The 17,408-nt window shown below is 40.1% G+C and overlaps 2 protein-coding genes across 2 annotated transcripts; both read left to right on the top strand.

The window, feature by feature from the left end:
* Positions 1-622: 622 nt before the first annotated feature.
* PRELID3B (PRELI domain containing 3B) lies at positions 623-9,549 on the top strand. The gene is made up of 6 exons (XM_070940096.1): positions 623-741; positions 3,117-3,285; positions 4,179-4,268; positions 4,673-4,743; positions 7,060-7,162; positions 8,123-9,549. Exons 1-6 carry the CDS (start codon positions 710-712, stop codon positions 8,240-8,242), a joined length of 585 nt encoding a protein of 194 aa, XP_070796197.1. The 5' UTR covers positions 623-709; the 3' UTR covers positions 8,243-9,549.
* A 3,200-nt stretch (positions 9,550-12,749) lies between these two features.
* ATP5F1E (ATP synthase F1 subunit epsilon) lies at positions 12,750-17,061 on the top strand. The gene is made up of 3 exons (XM_070940094.1): positions 12,750-12,891; positions 15,280-15,408; positions 16,937-17,061. Exons 1-2 carry the CDS (start codon positions 12,863-12,865, stop codon positions 15,401-15,403), a joined length of 153 nt encoding a protein of 50 aa, XP_070796195.1. The 5' UTR covers positions 12,750-12,862; the 3' UTR covers positions 15,404-15,408; positions 16,937-17,061.
* Positions 17,062-17,408: the final 347 nt, after the last annotated feature.

Here is a 17,408-nt window from a genome sequence, read left to right as displayed (position 1 = left end):
ACTCTAGTCTATTCCAAACGATGGGGAGGAAGTCCCAAAGATGCTTTTTCAAGAGGTAATTGGACTTTCTGGTTTTTATTTATTTTATTTTTTATTTTAATTTGATTTATATGCCGCCCTTCTCCTTCTCCGGAGACTCAGGGCGGCTTACAATGCGTTAAGCAATGGTTTCTTTAAAGATGTTTCGCTTCTCATCCAAGAAGCTTCTTCAGCTCTGACTAGATGGTGGGAAACGTCTTCAAAGAAAAACCAAAAACCAGCCTCTTAAAAAAAGCACCTTTGGGACAACCATGACATGGATGACTGAGAATCTCCATAGATGGGGAGGAAGGGACGCCGCACATCTTCCCTCTCCACAACCCCAAGAGGCTCTACCCAAGTTTAAACCAGACCGTTACCTTTTCGCGCAGGCGCAGTCGGGCGGCCTTCAGCGGGCCGGGTGGGGAAAAAAAAAAAGGAACGTTGATTTCAGTTCTGACGTCACCGGCCCTCAATAGTCAGCCGCCCTATCCGAGGCCTCCCGGAGGCTTGGCCCCACCCACTCTTCTGCAGCCGCGCCTCGCGCTAACCGCGCAGGCGCCTTTGGGTCTCCGCCTCGCCCGGCTTCTTCGGCAACGCTACCTCGCCGCGAGTTCCTGGTCGGTGTCGGCGGGCTGGCGAAGGCGGCGTCTCCCCAGAGGGTTGCGAGGAAGCACCGCCGCCCTTCACGATGAAGATCTGGACCTCGGAGCACACCTTCGAGTGAGTGGCCGAGGCGTCTGAGGAGCGACGGTTCCTCGCGGGGGTGGGGGGGCGTCACCAGGGTAACGGAGGCTCCCATTCCCTCCGGGCGGGGGAATAATGAACGCTTGGACGGTCCTTCGACCCCCGGGGAGAGCCTTCTCCTTCTCCTTCTGCGGCCTTCATTCATTCGTCCATATATCTCTCAGCGCGGGGAAATCCTCCAGGGCTGACCTTGGCGGAGAAGGTGCGGGCGTCCCCCAGGGCGAAGGACTACAGGGCCCATCATCCTCCCAGGCCGGGTGACGGGGGGTCGCCGGTGTCAAAGCCACCCATCATCTGCTTGGAGCCGTGCAGCCCCTCGGCTCCTTTTCATCCTCGAGGTCTCCCCTTGGAGGTCTCCCCTGGGGGGGGGGGACACCGCACCTGTCTTTGGGGAGGCCGAGAAGGCTGAGCAAAACAGTTACAGAATTGGAAGGGACCTTGGAGGTCATCTAGTCCACCCCCCTGCTCACGCAGGAGACCTCTACTAGGGATTCGAACCGCCAAACTGCCGACCTTCGCTGCCTCTCTTTCCCAAAGGGTGCTTCTTTTGGAGAGAGCAGTGCAAGCCGGTCCTCGACTTGTGACTGCAATGGAGCCTGCAAGGTTTCTGTTGGCTAAGCTATATCAGTGATTCTGTCGCTGTTTGTTAAGCGAATTTTGCTCCGCTTTTATGACCTTCCTTGCCACAGTGGTTTAAGAGAATTGCGGTAGTTGCTGAGTGAGTAACACGGTGGTTAAGTGAATCTGGCTTTCCTCCTTCCCCCCCCCTCCCCATTGCTTTGTCAGAAAGTCCACCAAAAGGGGATCACATGATCCTTGGGAGACTGCAACTGTCATAAATATGAGCCAAGTGCCAAGCATTCAGCATTTGGTTCACGTGGACATAAGTGTGAAAAATGGTCATAAGGCACTTTTTCAGTGCCGTTGTAACTTTGAACAGTTACTAAATGAACTGTGTAAATCTGAGGACTATCTGTAGTTTTTCTCTCTCTTTCCTTCCCTCTGTCCTGGCCTTAAGGACAAATGATGAAAGGTACAGTGTGCTTGATTATAAACCCTGTGATTGGTAAAGGGAAAGGGGGGAAAAAGGAGCAAAAGCAGAAGAGATGAGCTTAGCTGTTTTTCAGAAGCAGGAATTATATAGTACAATGCTAGGATTTAGCTTTCAGTTGTGTTTTTGTTTACAGCGTGATTGTGACAAAGGCATTGTCCTGGGGAATTACAGTATTACCTTATGTGTGTGTGTGTGTATGTAGGTGTATAGGTTTGAAAGGATTCCTTTAGGCCACTGTAAAACTAACCCCTTGCCAGTGCTAGAATCCAAAAGAAAGCATCTTGCCAAATGGCTCTGCCTGAGCATAACCTGCCATCCTCAGCAGGTGTTGGATTGTTCTTACGAAGCTTTTTCTAAACTTTCAACCAAAAACTTTCTTCCACTGTTAAGATCTTTATTCCCTGACCAGCTGTCTGGAATAATAAAGGACAGTCCTTAACTGTGGAACCTTTCAGGTATTTGAAGAGAACTGTCATTTTCCCAAAGTCTTTTGTTAAGATTAAACTTCAATGCTTAATATTTTACTCTTCCCCGTACCTTTTCCAGAAATTATATTGTTAAATTTATATGCCACCCAATTCCCAGCAACTCTTGGGAGTTTACAATTGTTAAAAACATTAAAAAAAAAAATACAAAACCCCTCATAAAAATGGCATAAGACAAAAGAACAATAATGGCAAAGCAAATAAACCCAGAGGGGAACAAGAAGAAAGGGGCATCGGTCAGCCTCTCCAAAGGCCTGGGGGAAAGCTAGGTCTTTAAGGTCCTTCAAAAAAGCAGTAGGTTGGGAATTGTCCAAATTTTGGGGAACCTCATGTATATCTGGAAAACATGTACCTTGAGATCATGGTTGGCGTTCCTGGGCCACATTGAATAAATAGGAATTGTCCTGAGCTGCTTATAATATATATAGTTAATGTATATAAATAAGAAACTTGCTTTATTTTTAATATTTTTCATTGTCTTACGGGGCTGCATTACTCGCTCTCCAGGGCTGCATATGGCCCACAAATTGTCCATTTGCCTTTTGAAAAAGCACCTTTGGGATAACCTTTTAAACATTTTTTATTTTGCTTTGAAATGATTATAAGCAAAGTACTTAAGCTTCCTGGGGGCTTAATAACATATACACACGCACCAAAAAACATATGGCTTGTTGTCAGACTATGTTGGGGAGGGTTGATATTTTTTTTAAAAAAAATTGACCCATCAGGAACAAACAACATACTAGTCGCTGGTTGCCCATCCATGCATCATGTAGCCTAATGAAAGGTGTGTTTTTGTTTTCGCTTTATAGTCACCCCTGGAAGACTGTTACTACAGCTGCTATGCAGAAATACCCCAATCCCATGAATCCCAGCGTAGTTGGAGTTGATGTTTTGGACCGGCATGTTGATACTAATGGAAAATTACATAGCCACCGGCTGCTGAGTACAGAATGGGGAATGCCATCCATTGTAAAATCAGTAAGTGCCATACCAAGAGTTAAGGCTTTCAACAGTTCTCTTTGAATGTATGTCATGTGACTTTGGTTTTACAAAATATAGTATATAGTCCACAATTGTAGCATATTGCATTACATTTTCTTTAGAATTTCTGTTACTTAAGATACAAAAGGTGGATATTTCCATAACAGAAATAGTGTTTCTGTTATGGAGTGTAGTGTACAGAATTTGAATAGACCAAATTCTCACAGAAAGTTACTATTGCATATTCATTTAGGGTTTTTTATAATAAAGGTGACTGGTACATTGGATTGTGCAACAGCTCCTTATAGCTGATGAATGAATCCATTGTGCTTGTTACATCATAAACAACTGCATGTTACAGCAAGTTGAATTGCTTTATTGTTCATTTTTTCCCTCAGAAATACTAAGTATACACTAAGTATAAGGACAGTTTTTATACAAAACTGACATTTTATACAAATGTCAATTTAAATGCAGAAAAGTTTTATAAGTTGAGAAAGAAATGTTATATTTTTCTATGCATTTATATCTATACTAGACAACTCATGACCCATTGAGTCTTCCTTTCAGAAATTCTTCCATTGTGGGTACATACATACCTAGAGCATGTCATAGTTGTAAATGGAGGATTGAATTTTGTACAAGTATTAAGGATGTAGTGTATACATTTGATGCACATACTTGGCTTGAAAGAGGTTCAGTTAAATCAGGGTAGAGAAGCAGGAAAATCCCATTTGTATTTTAAAACAACCTTTATGGAAGGTGAACTCGGTGCAAAAATTCTGGATTGTTTCTTCTTTTATTTCATGCCCCCGAAACAGCATAATGTAATTCAGCTTTTGATGCTATGCTTATGTCACAATGCAGCTAATGCTGTATTTATCTTCTAGCTTATTGGTGCTTGTAGAATGAGAACCTATGTTCAAGAGCACTCTGTAGTTGACCCAGTTGAGAAAATAATGGAGCTCAAGTCTATTAATGTAAGTATTACACAAATGAACTTAAACATTTCAAGTAGACTTAATTCCTGTAAGTCATACTTCCAAGTATCTCTTCAGAGGTGGCAGAATACTAGAAAGATACTGTGTGCTTCTCCTTCTGAAGTCCTTAGAATTTCAGATTTTTCTCAGGAAATATCTGTTTTGTACTTTGTAAAATTGACCGTCTTTTCTAAAATGGTATCTTCCCAAGTGAAATGGATTACTTTATTATTATAGCTATAGATCATAATGCATTTGTGTATCGTAGTCTTATGAAAAAGTACAATGAAATCTGTATCTGAGGAAGCCAATGTAATCTATGCTTATTAAATTATGCTCTCACAAGTTAATTGTGTTCACTGGATTATTTTTTAATGCTGAAGCTTACATTAAATTTCTTGTAGATTTCATTTACCAATCTGGTGTCAGTAGATGAGAGACTAATTTATAAGCCACATCCTCAAGAGCCAGAAAAGTAAGTAATGTTATTTTCATAATTTTCCTCTATTTATCTTTATTGTATGAAATACTTCAGCAAATCACAGTAGATTGTTTAAAAATAATTAAAATACTGCTCAACATTGTTGGACCAATAATAAAAAACTAAATGCAACAGATATAATCTATGGTAAATTAATTCAAACTTAAACAAATGTGAAGTGCCACTTTACAACAGTAATAACCTATTTGATATTTGTGAATACTGAAAAGAAATTTTATCCCCAAATATGATTTTCACTGATAAGTAATCCTTGATTTACAACTATAATTGGGACCAGAATTTTGGTCATAAGTCAAGGCATCCACATGACTGCTTTGTTCACTAAGCAGAGTGCTGGGGAGCATCAGAGGGTGGGGGAGACCCTGGTGCAGGCCATGCAGGGTGGGGGAGACCCATGTCTGGTGCAGGCCATGCAGTAGCTGGGGCTGTGCTACCGTGTGGTGCAAAGCTGCAGCCATCCCAGCCCAACTATATATGACATTCTACTTAAATATGGTTAATTATGATTAATTTCCAATTGTTTAATTTTTTTTCTTTTATGGTCATATTAAAAACCATACATTTAGTTCATTTTGAGGGCCTTGTGAGCCTAAATAATGCTTTGAGGATTTATCTGTGATCCTGACCCTCGTGTTGTATGCTTCTGTTGGGTTGGCTATTTTGTGACTGAGGCCTCATTTAACATTTGTGCAGAGGATTGGGTCAGACACATTTCCAAAATTCAAACATAAGGATGTGTTCGGAGGATATCTTGATGTTTCCCTTTCTTTTTCAATAATGGCATACGTAGCATATATATTGAGGCATATGCAGACATATAGTTGGCTTAAGACCACAGTTGAGTCCAAAATTTCGGTTGTTAAGTGAGTTTTGCCCAATTTTACAACCTTTCTTGCCACAATTCTTAAGTGAATCACTGCACCTGTTGTTAGTATCACGGTTATTAAGTAAATCTGGCTTCCCTATTGACTGCTTTTCAGAAGGTCGCAAAAGGAAATCACATGACCCCAGAACACTGCAACCATCATAAGTACATGCCAGGTGCAGTGATTCACCTGAATTTTGATTACGTGACCATGTGGATGTTGCAATGGTTGTAACGATAGCACTTAGACTTATATAGATATAGCGCTTCATAGTGCTTTATAGCCCTCTCTAAGCGGTTTACAGTCAGCACATTGCCTCCAACAATCTGGGTCCTCATTTTACCACCCACAGAAAGATGGAAGGCTGAGTCAACCTTGAGCCAGTCAGAATCAAACCCCTGGCAGTTGGCAGAATTAGCCTGCAGTATTGCATTCTAACCACTGCGCCACCATGGCTCTTGTAAGTGTGAAAAACAGTCATAAATCATTTTTCAGTGACATTGTGACTTCAAACAGTCATTAAACGAATGGTTATAAGTCAAGCACTATCCGTGCTATATATTATTATGGCAGAAAACAGATCCCTTTTCAGTCATCTTTGTCAGAAGGAATTCCAAGAGCCATCCATGCAAACACAGAAATGCATACCCACAACTTAGGGTTTAAAGCAATTCTGAGATTGTTGGTTGCCCATTCCCTACCCTGTTTCCCTCAAAATAAGACAAGACATCCCCTGATAATAAACCCAGTCGGGCTTTTGAGCACATGGCAATAAGGCCAAGCGCTTATTTCAGGGTTCAAAAAAATATAAGACAGGGTCTTCTTTTCGGGGAAACACGGTATTATTTATTTTATTTTTATTATTGAATTTGTATACCGCCCTACTCCCGAAGGACTCAGGGCGGTGAACAGCCATAAAAATAAAACATATAAATACAAAATTTAAAATAGAGATAAAACAAATTAAATAAATTTGGCTGAACCATATTTAAAACCCCAATAATTTAAAACCGAATTTAAAATTCCCATTTAAAAACGGAGAAGTTTAAGTCAGGCCGGCTTGCTGGAATAGAAACGTCTTAAGCGTGCGACGGAAGGTGCGCAGATCCGGAATCCTCCGTATCTCGGGGGGGAGCTCGTTCCAGATAGTAGGTGCCCCCACAGAGAAGGCTCTCCCCCTGGGGGCCGCCAGTCGACATTGTTTGGCCGACGGCACCCGGAGGAGCCCCTCTCTATGGGAGCGTACTGGTCGGTGGGAGGCTATTGGTGGTAGCAGGCGGTACTAGCTTAATGTATCTGTGAACACTCTATCCCTGTGGAAATTGATTGGTGGTTGTAATATGTTTTTTATAGACATGAACAATTACTTATTGATTACTGTTTGAGAAATAAATTGATAAACTATTGTTGTATTTTTCCATAGAACTATTTTGACTCAAGAAGCAACTATCTGTGTAAAAGGAGTTAGTCTCAGCAGTTACTTAGAAGGACTAATGGAAAACACAATTTCTTCTAATGCCAAAAAAGTATGTATTGCCAACTTATTTTGAGAAGACAGGAGATAATAGTGGATGAGTTGGGATGGAATGAAAATATGAGATTATTAATGGCTGTGTTATATTTTATGAATATTACCTACTTCACACTTAAGGATACCCTGAATGATTTTTTTGTTAATAGGGAAACTAAATAAAAGTAATTTACTTGTGGGATTAAAACAGATTTTTTTCACAAACGAAAGTAAACATGTGTCTCTGGATAATCTTGCAGGACCAATCTGGGTCAGTCATTGGGACCAGAGGTTTAGTCTTCAAGCTTTTGGACTCGTGCTGGAGCTTATCCTCAGGGAACCTCTCTCTACCGGAATGTGATGAGAGAGAAGTTCCCTGAGGATGGGCTCCAGCTCAGAAGATTACACCTCTGATCCCAATGACCAACCCAGATTGGATCCTGCAACAGATTTTTTTTACTGTGAATCTATTTTGATAATCACTTTTAGCCATTTAATCAATGTTTACAAGAATTGAAAAGATAGCAATATTGATCATATAGATCAGGGGTGTCAAACTCAGGGACCAGATCTGGCCCACGGTGCTTAGATCTGGCCCATTGGCCCATCCTGGAAACAAAGGACCAGCCCACAGTGCCTCTGCCAGCGAAATCGTTTTTTCTGGCAGAGGGTTGCAGGAGGCCATGGCAGTTGAAAACAGAGCTAGGGAGTCCGTTTTCACTGGCAGAAGCACCATGGGCCGATCCTTCACTGTTTCCAGGGCAGCCCCAAGGACCAGATCTAAGTACCCCATGGGCTGGAACTGGCCCCAGGGCCTTGAGTTTGACACCCCTGCTTTACACCCTTTAACCTAAAATTCTAAAATTTTAAAGTAGTACCAATGTAATTAATATTTATGATCAGTCTCATTTCTGTAAATTACTATGATCTCTGAGATACTTGGACTTGTTTCAATAAAGAATGTGTGTCTTCACAGGGACGTGAAGCATTGGAATGGGTCATCAGCAAACTTAATGCTGAAATAGAAGAATTCACTTCTTCAGCAAGAGGAAATATGAGATCTCCAATAGCAGCAGCCGCCTTTGTGGAAGAATAGTATAGAAGCTACACCAAGTTGTTAGGCCTGACAATTTGAAAGGAACACTCTCAAGCTTCCTCAAAGCTGGAAATATTTATTCTTATACCTATTTAAAAAATAGATCTGTAGTTTAGATTTTTAAATTAAAATTTTGGAGAGAACTTGCCTAAATCTCTACCTGAAGGTAACACGCATGGCTTTTTGTTGAATTGTACATTCCTTAAACTGGAATGCAGGCATTCAAGACAGTTCATGTGTTTGCAGATTATATTCTGGGCACAAGATTTTGAGCAGTTTGTTACAGGGTTTAGCTTTGAAGAACAAACGCTATTACTTGAAATAGGATCTAAAGTGCTTTTTTATAGGCTGTTTTCATGAAAGTTACCATTTGCTAACCTGAGAAGTTTGATATTTAACATTCATGTTTACAGAAGCTCCACCGTTTTGAAAACTATTCTGAACGTGACAGAAATTGCATGCTATATAATTAGATATGAACTAAAAGTGGCTTACAATTTCAGTTTTTCAAAGTCTTTACTTGGTAAAGATAGTTAAATTGTTGAACAATGCAACTTGTTGAACTTAATCATTTTGGTCCCACATTTTCTAAGAATCAGAAATTGTATAATAGCTACATGCATAGGTAGAAATTGCTCCTCCCTTTTAAAATGCATAATCATGATTTATGTACTCCAGACAACCGAAGTCTCTTAAATTGTACTTTGTTGTTTCTCTTTGTTGTTTTGTTCTTTGCTATATATCCATACTGCCCAACTTTCTATATACAGAAGTCTAGGTACTTCAGAACAAATATATCTAAATTCCATAAGTAAAAGAATAGTTCCCTTCCAATATCAAAATAGTCCTTTCTTCACAGGGGAGTATTTATATATTCAAAAACTGGAAAACCCAAAAGGCTTTTATGTCTGTGATACAGGTACAATGTCAAATGTAAGTATCTTTGATGAGCAGGACACTAGTAGAACTCTGGTATCTGTCATAAATGACAAGAACTAATGAGTTGTAGACATATCTTAATTTCTGAATTCTGATTCCTTTAATACTCTCATCTGTGGTGCTTAGCATGGAATATTTTCTTAAGGATGTCTGTAAATACTATAATATGGACCTGAAGCTAGTTTTAAAAGTTAACATTTCAGTAGAAGGTACTGATTCTTGTGTGGTGAGGTGTGATTGCAAACATTTACCAATGCATTTAAATGTTAAATATTTTTCTACTGGGTTATGTTTTGTCTTTTTCATTTTTAAAAACTGCAAAAACATTTTATAGAGACAATGTTATTAAAAAAGGTTAATGTTTGATACTCTAATCTCTGTTTTAATTCAGTAAGTCAAATACTCCTCCTTGAGTGATGAATGGCAGCAGACCATGGTTGACCATGGTGAATGGGGAGAAGGTCTCATTGAGACAATAGAAACATGCTGACTCAAAGGGTGGGGTGGGGGTTTTGTCTTGGCCAGGAACCCTAATATATTTAAGAAAGTCAAAGTAGCATCCTGTGGCCACTCTTTGCCGAAATTCTACATATATTCAGTTTACTTTTTATTTTGAATTATGTATATATGACTATTGCTTTTCTTTGTTTTTCCCAATCATCCCTTTTCTGATTTTTTTTTTCCTAATCCATTTAATGTCCCCATTAGGGACATTAAAGTGTAGTTTGTTTAGCTCCATATGATAGGTCCACAACTGGCTGGCTACTCACATTCTGAGAATCTATATTAATGGCTCTTCATTGAGTATTCATTGATTTACTCATTCACTCTTTCAGTTTATATGACCACACATCTCAGGTTTATGCCTCTGGGCAGTTAACAATAATTAAAAGCAACATAAACACACTAACCTGTAACAAATTAATAGTCATTGTATGGGCTCAGATATACATTTTAATCCCTAGCCCTGTTGATTAATTGGATTTATAGGCCAATTTCATTTTGTGCAACCCAGGACAGTATGCATAATACTCCCTCCTATTTTCACCATCACAGTATCCCTGTAAGGCACTTTCATCTAAGAGACTGAGAGAAATTCCAATCTCACAGGTTATAGGTCTAGGACTATCTGTAAAACCCAGTTTTCTCAGTCCCCCCAGTTTTTAGTCTACCACCTTAACCAAACTGGCTCTTAATTTGGAATTTGAATTGAATTTCAAAGTGAAGAAAACTGAGGGAAGAGATGTATCAGTGTGCTATAGAGAAAATATTACCAGAAAAACTAACATCAGAAATAATGGATATACGTTCCAGGTACCTACATTTTATTTAAATAGGTAAAAATATCCTTACAGAAAGATCTGGACAATAGTGGAACAGTTTACCTACAATTGTGCATTTTCTACATCTGGAGTGACTGCATGTCCCACCTCTTGTTGTTAATTTAATTTTCCTGAATCCTGCAGAGGTTTTCTGGTTCCATCCAAGTTTATAATTCAACGATTATACAATTTTCTTAAATCTGGAGGATAGAGTAGCTTTGGAGACGTATTTTCTGCTACACAGAGAGGAGGTTTGACAGAATACCTTGTCAATCTAAATCAGTGTTTCCCAATTTGTTTACTATCCAGAACCAATTATCAGCTTTTTTTTTACCCAATGTAGGCAAAACACTTGATTAAATTATTTATTATTTAATTTAAACATTATTTAAATTGCAATTTTAAAAAGTCAATTTGCCCGTTAGGAGTGGGTAATGGACTGCTGTACTGTTTTCCAAAGGAAAAAAAAACACTTTTACCCAATTTTGGATAATTTACCCAGGTTTGGGAAGCACTGCTATAAGTCAAACAATGTTCAGGCATAGATATATCTACTAGGATCCCATGGTAGTTATTCTGTTGTCATGGGGAAAAAAGGCAGCTGCACTGAAATGAAAAGCAGAGCAATGGAGTTGTTTTTTTAATTAAGATATGCAGGGATCACTGGTCACCACCAAAACAAGATGAGAGCCCTCAGTTTAGGTCAGTGAGGATTACAGGTAGTCTTCAACTTACGACCACAATTGAGCCCAAAATTTATGTTGCTAAGTGAGAAATTTGTTTAGTGAGTGTTGCCCCATTTTACGACTTTTTGCCAGTTATTAAGCGAATCAGGGTTGTTAAGCAACTGACTTTGCTTGTCGGAAGATAATCACATGATCCCGGGACATTGTAACCATCATAAATATGAACCAGTTACCAAGCATCCAAATGTAAATCACATGACCATGGTGAAGCTGCGATGGTCATAAGTGTGAAAAATGGTCATATGTCACTTTTCAGTATTGTTATAACTTCGGTCACTAAGCGAACTGTTGTAAGTGGAGGACTACTTGCATACAGAAATGGGGAAAATGTGCTAATCAGCACTGCACAATTAATTACATAGTGCAGTCCCAATTTTCCATCACCAGTGAGGAAAATACTACATGGAACCCAATCTTGGCTTTTGAAAGGTGGCTGGGCCAGTCACTTCGGCTAACACTGGTCGGTTAACGAAACGTCTGCATGCAAACAACCAAGCCGCCATAGACACCAAGGACAATCTCTCTCCTCCCAATTCACCCACTGAGCTGGTGCTGTGAAAGAAATAGAAGGAATATTAGGGGACATTCGCCGTTTTGATTCATTAAAAATAATAAAGGCTGGGTAGAAAAACTAAGAAACCCTCGCATTTTTCGAAACGTGCTTTAAGAATTTATGGGATAATTTAAAGCTAATTCAGTGATGCCCTCCCTTCTATAGTGGCTCCATCTCTCCTAGTAGGGCGTCAAGACCTGGTTCTGCCAAGTTGGCAGATGGGTCTAAAATAATATGCAAAATCTGGGGAGTGATTGGTGGGTTGAGGGCACTCCCTCCGCCTCTTAACTTTTTAACCTGCAATTTTAACTTCGTTTTTAATGGCTTTTTAATTATGTTTTCTACATCGAGGTATGCTTTTTTATTTCTAAACAGCCCAGCCTGTTGCTCAGATAAAGATGGGTGGTGTAGAAATTAGATAACTTTGATTAATGAAAGATATAAAACACGATAAAAAAATTAAATCATTGCAACCCCAACAATAAAGAAACGAAGCTTCCCCTCCCCCCCAAAAAAACAACTCCGATTTTCCAAATTCTGCGGCGCTGCGATCCCCAAAGAGGGTGTTAGACCACGTGGGTGACATTCTGCGAGTCATCCAGAGAGCAGGGGTCTCCAACCTCGGGCACTTTAAGACTTGTGGACTTCAACTCCCAGAATTCCCTAGCCAGGCATGCTGGCTGGGGAATTCTGGGAGTTGAAGTCCACAAGTCTTAAAGTGCCCGAGGTTGGAGACCCCTGATCCAGAGGATAGGTTTCACGCTCATCAAACCACGCAACCAATGAAAATAGCCGTACCGTTAGAAGGCCCGAGCTTTGATTGGTTATCGCGGACGGGTTAACTCCTCCCTTAAATAGAACGAGATGGATAGGGAAATAAACCCGTCAATCGTACGGGGGCATCGATAGGACGTGAGTTTTGATTGGTCGACTTAGTTTTCATTTCCGGGTCTTTTAGCGCGTTTCCGGGTTTAGACTCCGGCAAAGCCGCCTTCCGCTGTATGACTGGGCGACCTTGCGGCATCGGGCGGGCGATTTCCTCAAGCAAGCAGCCGTCACCATGTCTTACTGGAGGCAAGCTGGGCTCAGGTAGGTAGGTAGGTGGGTGGCTGAAGGGGCAGCCCCGACCTCCGCGCACCCAGAATACACTCCCCCCCGGCTGGTCTTGTGAAGCCGCCGGCCTCCTGGTCTTCGGGGCGCCTTAGATGGGAAGCGCTAGCAAAGCTTCCCTAGTTCCTCTCCATCTTGCAAATTAAATCCTTTTAATGCAGAAAAGGAAGGGTGAAAAAACCAATAAAACTCCATTCCCAAACGAAGATATCTCTCATCTATCAAGGATGAGGACGCAGATTATTGGGGGCAATAGGCTGACTCTGTAAACCGCTTAGAGAGGGCTGTAAAACACTGTGAAATGGTATATAGCAATAGCACTTAGACTTATATACCGCCTCATAGTGCTTTTACAGCCCTCTCTAAGGGGTTTACAGAGTCAGCCTATTGCCCCCAGCCATCTGGGTCCTCATTTTACCCACCTCGGAAGGATGGAAGGCTGAGTCAACCTTGAGCCTGGTAGAATAGAATAGAATTGGAATTGGAATTGGAATTGGAATTGGATTGAATTCTTTATTGGCCAAGTGTGATTGGACACACAAGGAATTTGTCTTGGTGCATACGCTCTCGGTGTACATAAAAGGAAAGATACATTCATCAAGAATCATAAGGTACAAGACTTAACGATAGGAATAGAATAGAATATAGGGAATGGGGAATGGGCCAAGAATGATTGGACACACAAGGAATTTGTCTTGGTGCAAATGCTCTCATTGTACATAAAAGAAAAGACATTTTCGTCAAGAATCAGGGTACAACACTTAATGATAGCCATAGAGTACAAATAAGCAGTCAAATCGTATTAGGAAATGGTCAATATAAATCGTAAGGATACAAGCAACAAAGTTACAGTCATACAGTCATTAGTGGAAGGAGATGGGTGAGATTTGAACTGCTGAACTGCAGCTAGCAGTCGCCTGAAGTAGCCTGCAGTACTGCACTCTAATCACTGCGCCACCTCCGCTCACTGTAAGTCTATAAGCGCTGTTGCTATTGCTATCATTTTATCCATTGTCTATCCACTGCAGGATGAAGGCCTCTTCTGCATGTTTCCAACCAATATGATCCTGAGCTTTCTTTTGCCAATTGGGCTGGCAATACTTGCTGATCTTGTCAGTCCATCTTGTTTTAGCTCTCTTTCATGGATGCTTTTAATCAAGTGGGGATCCATTCTAGACTGCCTTGATTTGGTTTAGTTTAGTTTATTATCATTGCACCTTGTACAACGAAATTAAATGCCATCTTCAGTGTACATCATACGTAAGAAAACTATAAAAATAAATCAAAAACACACATTCTTCACATTCTATAAAATTGAATTGAAAACCTCTGATACTGCATTAGTGTTACACTATACAGTAGAATTGGCAAACCATACACAGGTGCAGTAAATTAAAATACTCTCTGTGGTGCAGCGATAAAAGGTCACCAGCAGTTTTTCATTCAGTTGTTGTTTCCTGAGAAGTCTCAGGTAGTATAATCTCTGCTGGGCCCTTTTGACCAGTGCTGCAATATGGTCCACCTGCCAACAGTGCTTCTTGCTATGTGACCAGCCCATTTCAATTTTAATTCTTTTATTCTCTTGATGATATCATATACTTTTGTTTGTTGTTTAATCCATGACCAGGTCTTTCTATCTTGTTTTGGGATGCCCAAGATGTATCTTTCCATGACTCTTTGCACCACTCTAAGTTTTGTATCAATTGTGAAGTTAGTATTCCACTGGCATAGGTAGAGCAGGTAGCACACACTGATCGAAAATATTTCTCTACAGGCATAGGGGGAGGTTGTTTTTGAAAATTATGCTTAACTTGCCGAATGCCTACCAACCATATTTAACACGCTGTTCAATTTTAGAATGTATCTTTGTAGCTCTTCTGGATCTTTTGAGAACAACATCATTTGCAAATCTTAAGTGATTTAAATAGGCGCCATTGATTTTTATTCCATCTTTTGCCCATTTAGTTTGCAAAATACTTCTTCAAGGCAGGCTGAGAAAAAGATAGGTAATATTGCATTAAGGGTATGAAAGACAGAAAATGACCCATGATCATCTGTAGACAGTTGTGAGGGTAACCAGTAACCCCTGAAGATCTGAAGGCTGCCAATTTAGAGGGCTTTAACGGGGTTAACATTTATAGAGCATATAGAGTTGTCAATAGCTGCTTTTCAGTTTAATGTATCACCTTCAGATTGTGCCTCTGAATAAATGTCTGAGCCACTATGATGGCTCAGCTTCACAAAAAGGCCCAGCTTCCATTTTATTAGAAGTCATTTATGACTTTTCCAGGGTGCTGTTCTAATTTTCCACAGTTGTTAACTTCAGGAGATTGATATTCTTTTGACCCATATTTATTTTTCTTGCAGCTACATCCGCTACTCTCAGATCTGTGCAAAAGCAGTAAGAGCAGCCCTAAAACCTCAGTTTAAAGCAGAGGCAGAGAAAACAGCTGGAAGCAATGTAAAAATTATAAAACCCAAAAAGGAATGACAAAAGTAAGTAAAGAGGTTCTAGAGATTTCTGTTTCCCTCAGATCTGTATACAATGTTACAGCATTAAACTGAATCTTGTCTTATGTAATGCAGATTATCCATGCAGCCATAAAAAATTGTGATTTAATTGGTTATTACTAATCGGTTTTTGCTGAATCACGAGACTTCGTTCAAAGTTCTAGCAAGAAATGTACAATATTTTAGGATTGCCTATAATTAACCTAGTGAGCTGTCTTTGCCCCTTACATCAGCCCATTTCATCCAGACAGGCAAAGAATTCCAACTGCTGGGATATAGAAAGAGAGCCTTCTCTGCTATTGCTCTGTCCTTTGGAACATTCTCTCCACATTCTCCCCCCATTCCCGCCGGAGGTGAGACTGATTCCCACTTTCCCAGCCTTCTGAAAACATTTAAAGGCCAGCTGGCTCTGCTATTTTGCTTGGTGCTTCCAGCAAGGTGCATAACTGTGGGGCTGGATAGAGTTTGGAAGGCTGTCCTCGGTCCCCGTCCCCCACCTTTTATTTAACTTTTAATGTTAAACTTTATTCTTGACTTGCTTTAAAATTTTATATTCAGTTTTTATGTTTTGAACATTTTATTAGTACGCCACTCAATGTCTCTCTGTGAGGGAGAAGGATGGTTTCTAAGTGGATATGGTTGTAAGGAACAGAGCTGGGTGTGCAGAAACCATTTTACTGATTCTGCTGTTAGGCTATTCCAGTGGATTTTGCCATCTCAGACAATGGCCAGGAGGATTGTGCTTTTCTTCTGTATGCAAAAGTCAACTGAAGTGGAAATTCCAGCACTAGAAATAGCTGGCATGCTAAGATATAAAGAAGCTGTATGCAGTTCTGCCTTATCCAACAGCTTTCCACAATTCCTTATCCTAGATCTGTTTCCTCATTCAGCTTCATTATAGCAGTAGTTCCCCAGTGCTGAAAACAATGGGCATTTAAAGTGACTTCTGTGGAGAAAATTGCTACAGCAAATATGTACAACAAAGAGAGATGCAGATTCAAAGATATGGAAATAATTTCAGTGTTTTTAGGTTCTAACCTTTTGTATATTAGCTCATTGATGCAATGGAATAATTTAATTGGATAATACTTAAAAAATACAGGGACTGGTACATTGATATTAGTTCAGAGGTGGGTTTCAGCAGGTTCTAACCAGTTCTGGAGAATCAGTAGTGGAAATTTTGGGTAGTTCAGAGAACCGGTAGTAAAAATTCTGACTGTCCCTGCCCCCATCTATTCTCTGCCTCCCAGGACCCAGCTGATTGGGAGGAAATGGGGATTTTTCAGTATCCTTCCCCTGGAGTGGGGTGAGAAAGGAGATTTTTCAGTATCCTTCCCCTGCCATGCCCGCCATGCCATGTCTACCAAGCCGTGCCACGCCCACCAAGCCACATCCACAGAACCAGTAGTAAAAAATTTTGAAACCCACCACTGTATTAGTTCTCAAGCTGTCAATTTTAATTCACATTCTGTGCTATTTTAAATTCTTACTGTATATTTACCTGTCTTTACAGAACCCATTCTCTAAAAGGAAAAATGACAACTCGTTGGTATGCTTATGGACAGCTGCTTCCCATTTTATGAAACCGCCATGTATATATATAAATGAACCATGCCAATAAATGAAACTTAATGCAAATGATTTTAGTGATTTGTTTTATCAAGCAGTAATAAAATAACTCTTCAAGGAATTAAGCAGTCTAGCTTTTAATAAGTCTAACTTATTAAAAAGGGTTTTTTTTAGTTTAATGCCTGTTTTGAATAACATAACAAGGTCACTACAGAAGATGTTTGAGTCCTTTGTGGTAGAAAAATATTATTAAAAATCAGGAAACATTCGGTGAAAGAAAAATTCAATGATCACATAAATTATCATGCTTGCTTGGAATTAAAATGATTCCCCCCCCCCCAATTTGAATGCACAGGTTTTTTGCATCCAGTTTATAAATTCAATAGATTAGTTGCACCATGGATCACCAACAGTGA

Source organism: Pituophis catenifer, unplaced genomic scaffold (assembly GCF_029215685.1).
Source record: "Pituophis catenifer annectens isolate HBS135680 unplaced genomic scaffold, rPitCat1.0.hap2 SCAF_3, whole genome shotgun sequence".
In the NCBI taxonomy this organism is placed as follows: Eukaryota; Metazoa; Chordata; class Lepidosauria; order Squamata; family Colubridae; genus Pituophis; species Pituophis catenifer.
Note: the sequence above shows the minus strand (reverse complement) of the source record. Positions and strands in the feature narration are given on the sequence as shown.

Bases quoted from the DNA above. Each gene is read 5' to 3' on its own strand.
- PRELID3B (XM_070940096.1), top strand. From the start codon at position 710: ATGAAGATCTGGACCTCGGAGCACACCTTCGA. The intron at 742-3,116 runs GTGAGTGGCCGA...TTCGCTTTATAG, and splicing joins ACCTCGGAGCACACCTTCGA to TCACCCCTGGAAGACTGTTA. The intron at 4,269-4,672 runs GTAAGTATTACA...AATTTCTTGTAG, and splicing joins TGGAGCTCAAGTCTATTAAT to ATTTCATTTACCAATCTGGT.
- ATP5F1E (XM_070940094.1), top strand. From the start codon at position 12,863: ATGTCTTACTGGAGGCAAGCTGGGCTCAG. The intron at 12,892-15,279 runs GTAGGTAGGTAG...TTTTTCTTGCAG, and splicing joins TGGAGGCAAGCTGGGCTCAG to CTACATCCGCTACTCTCAGA.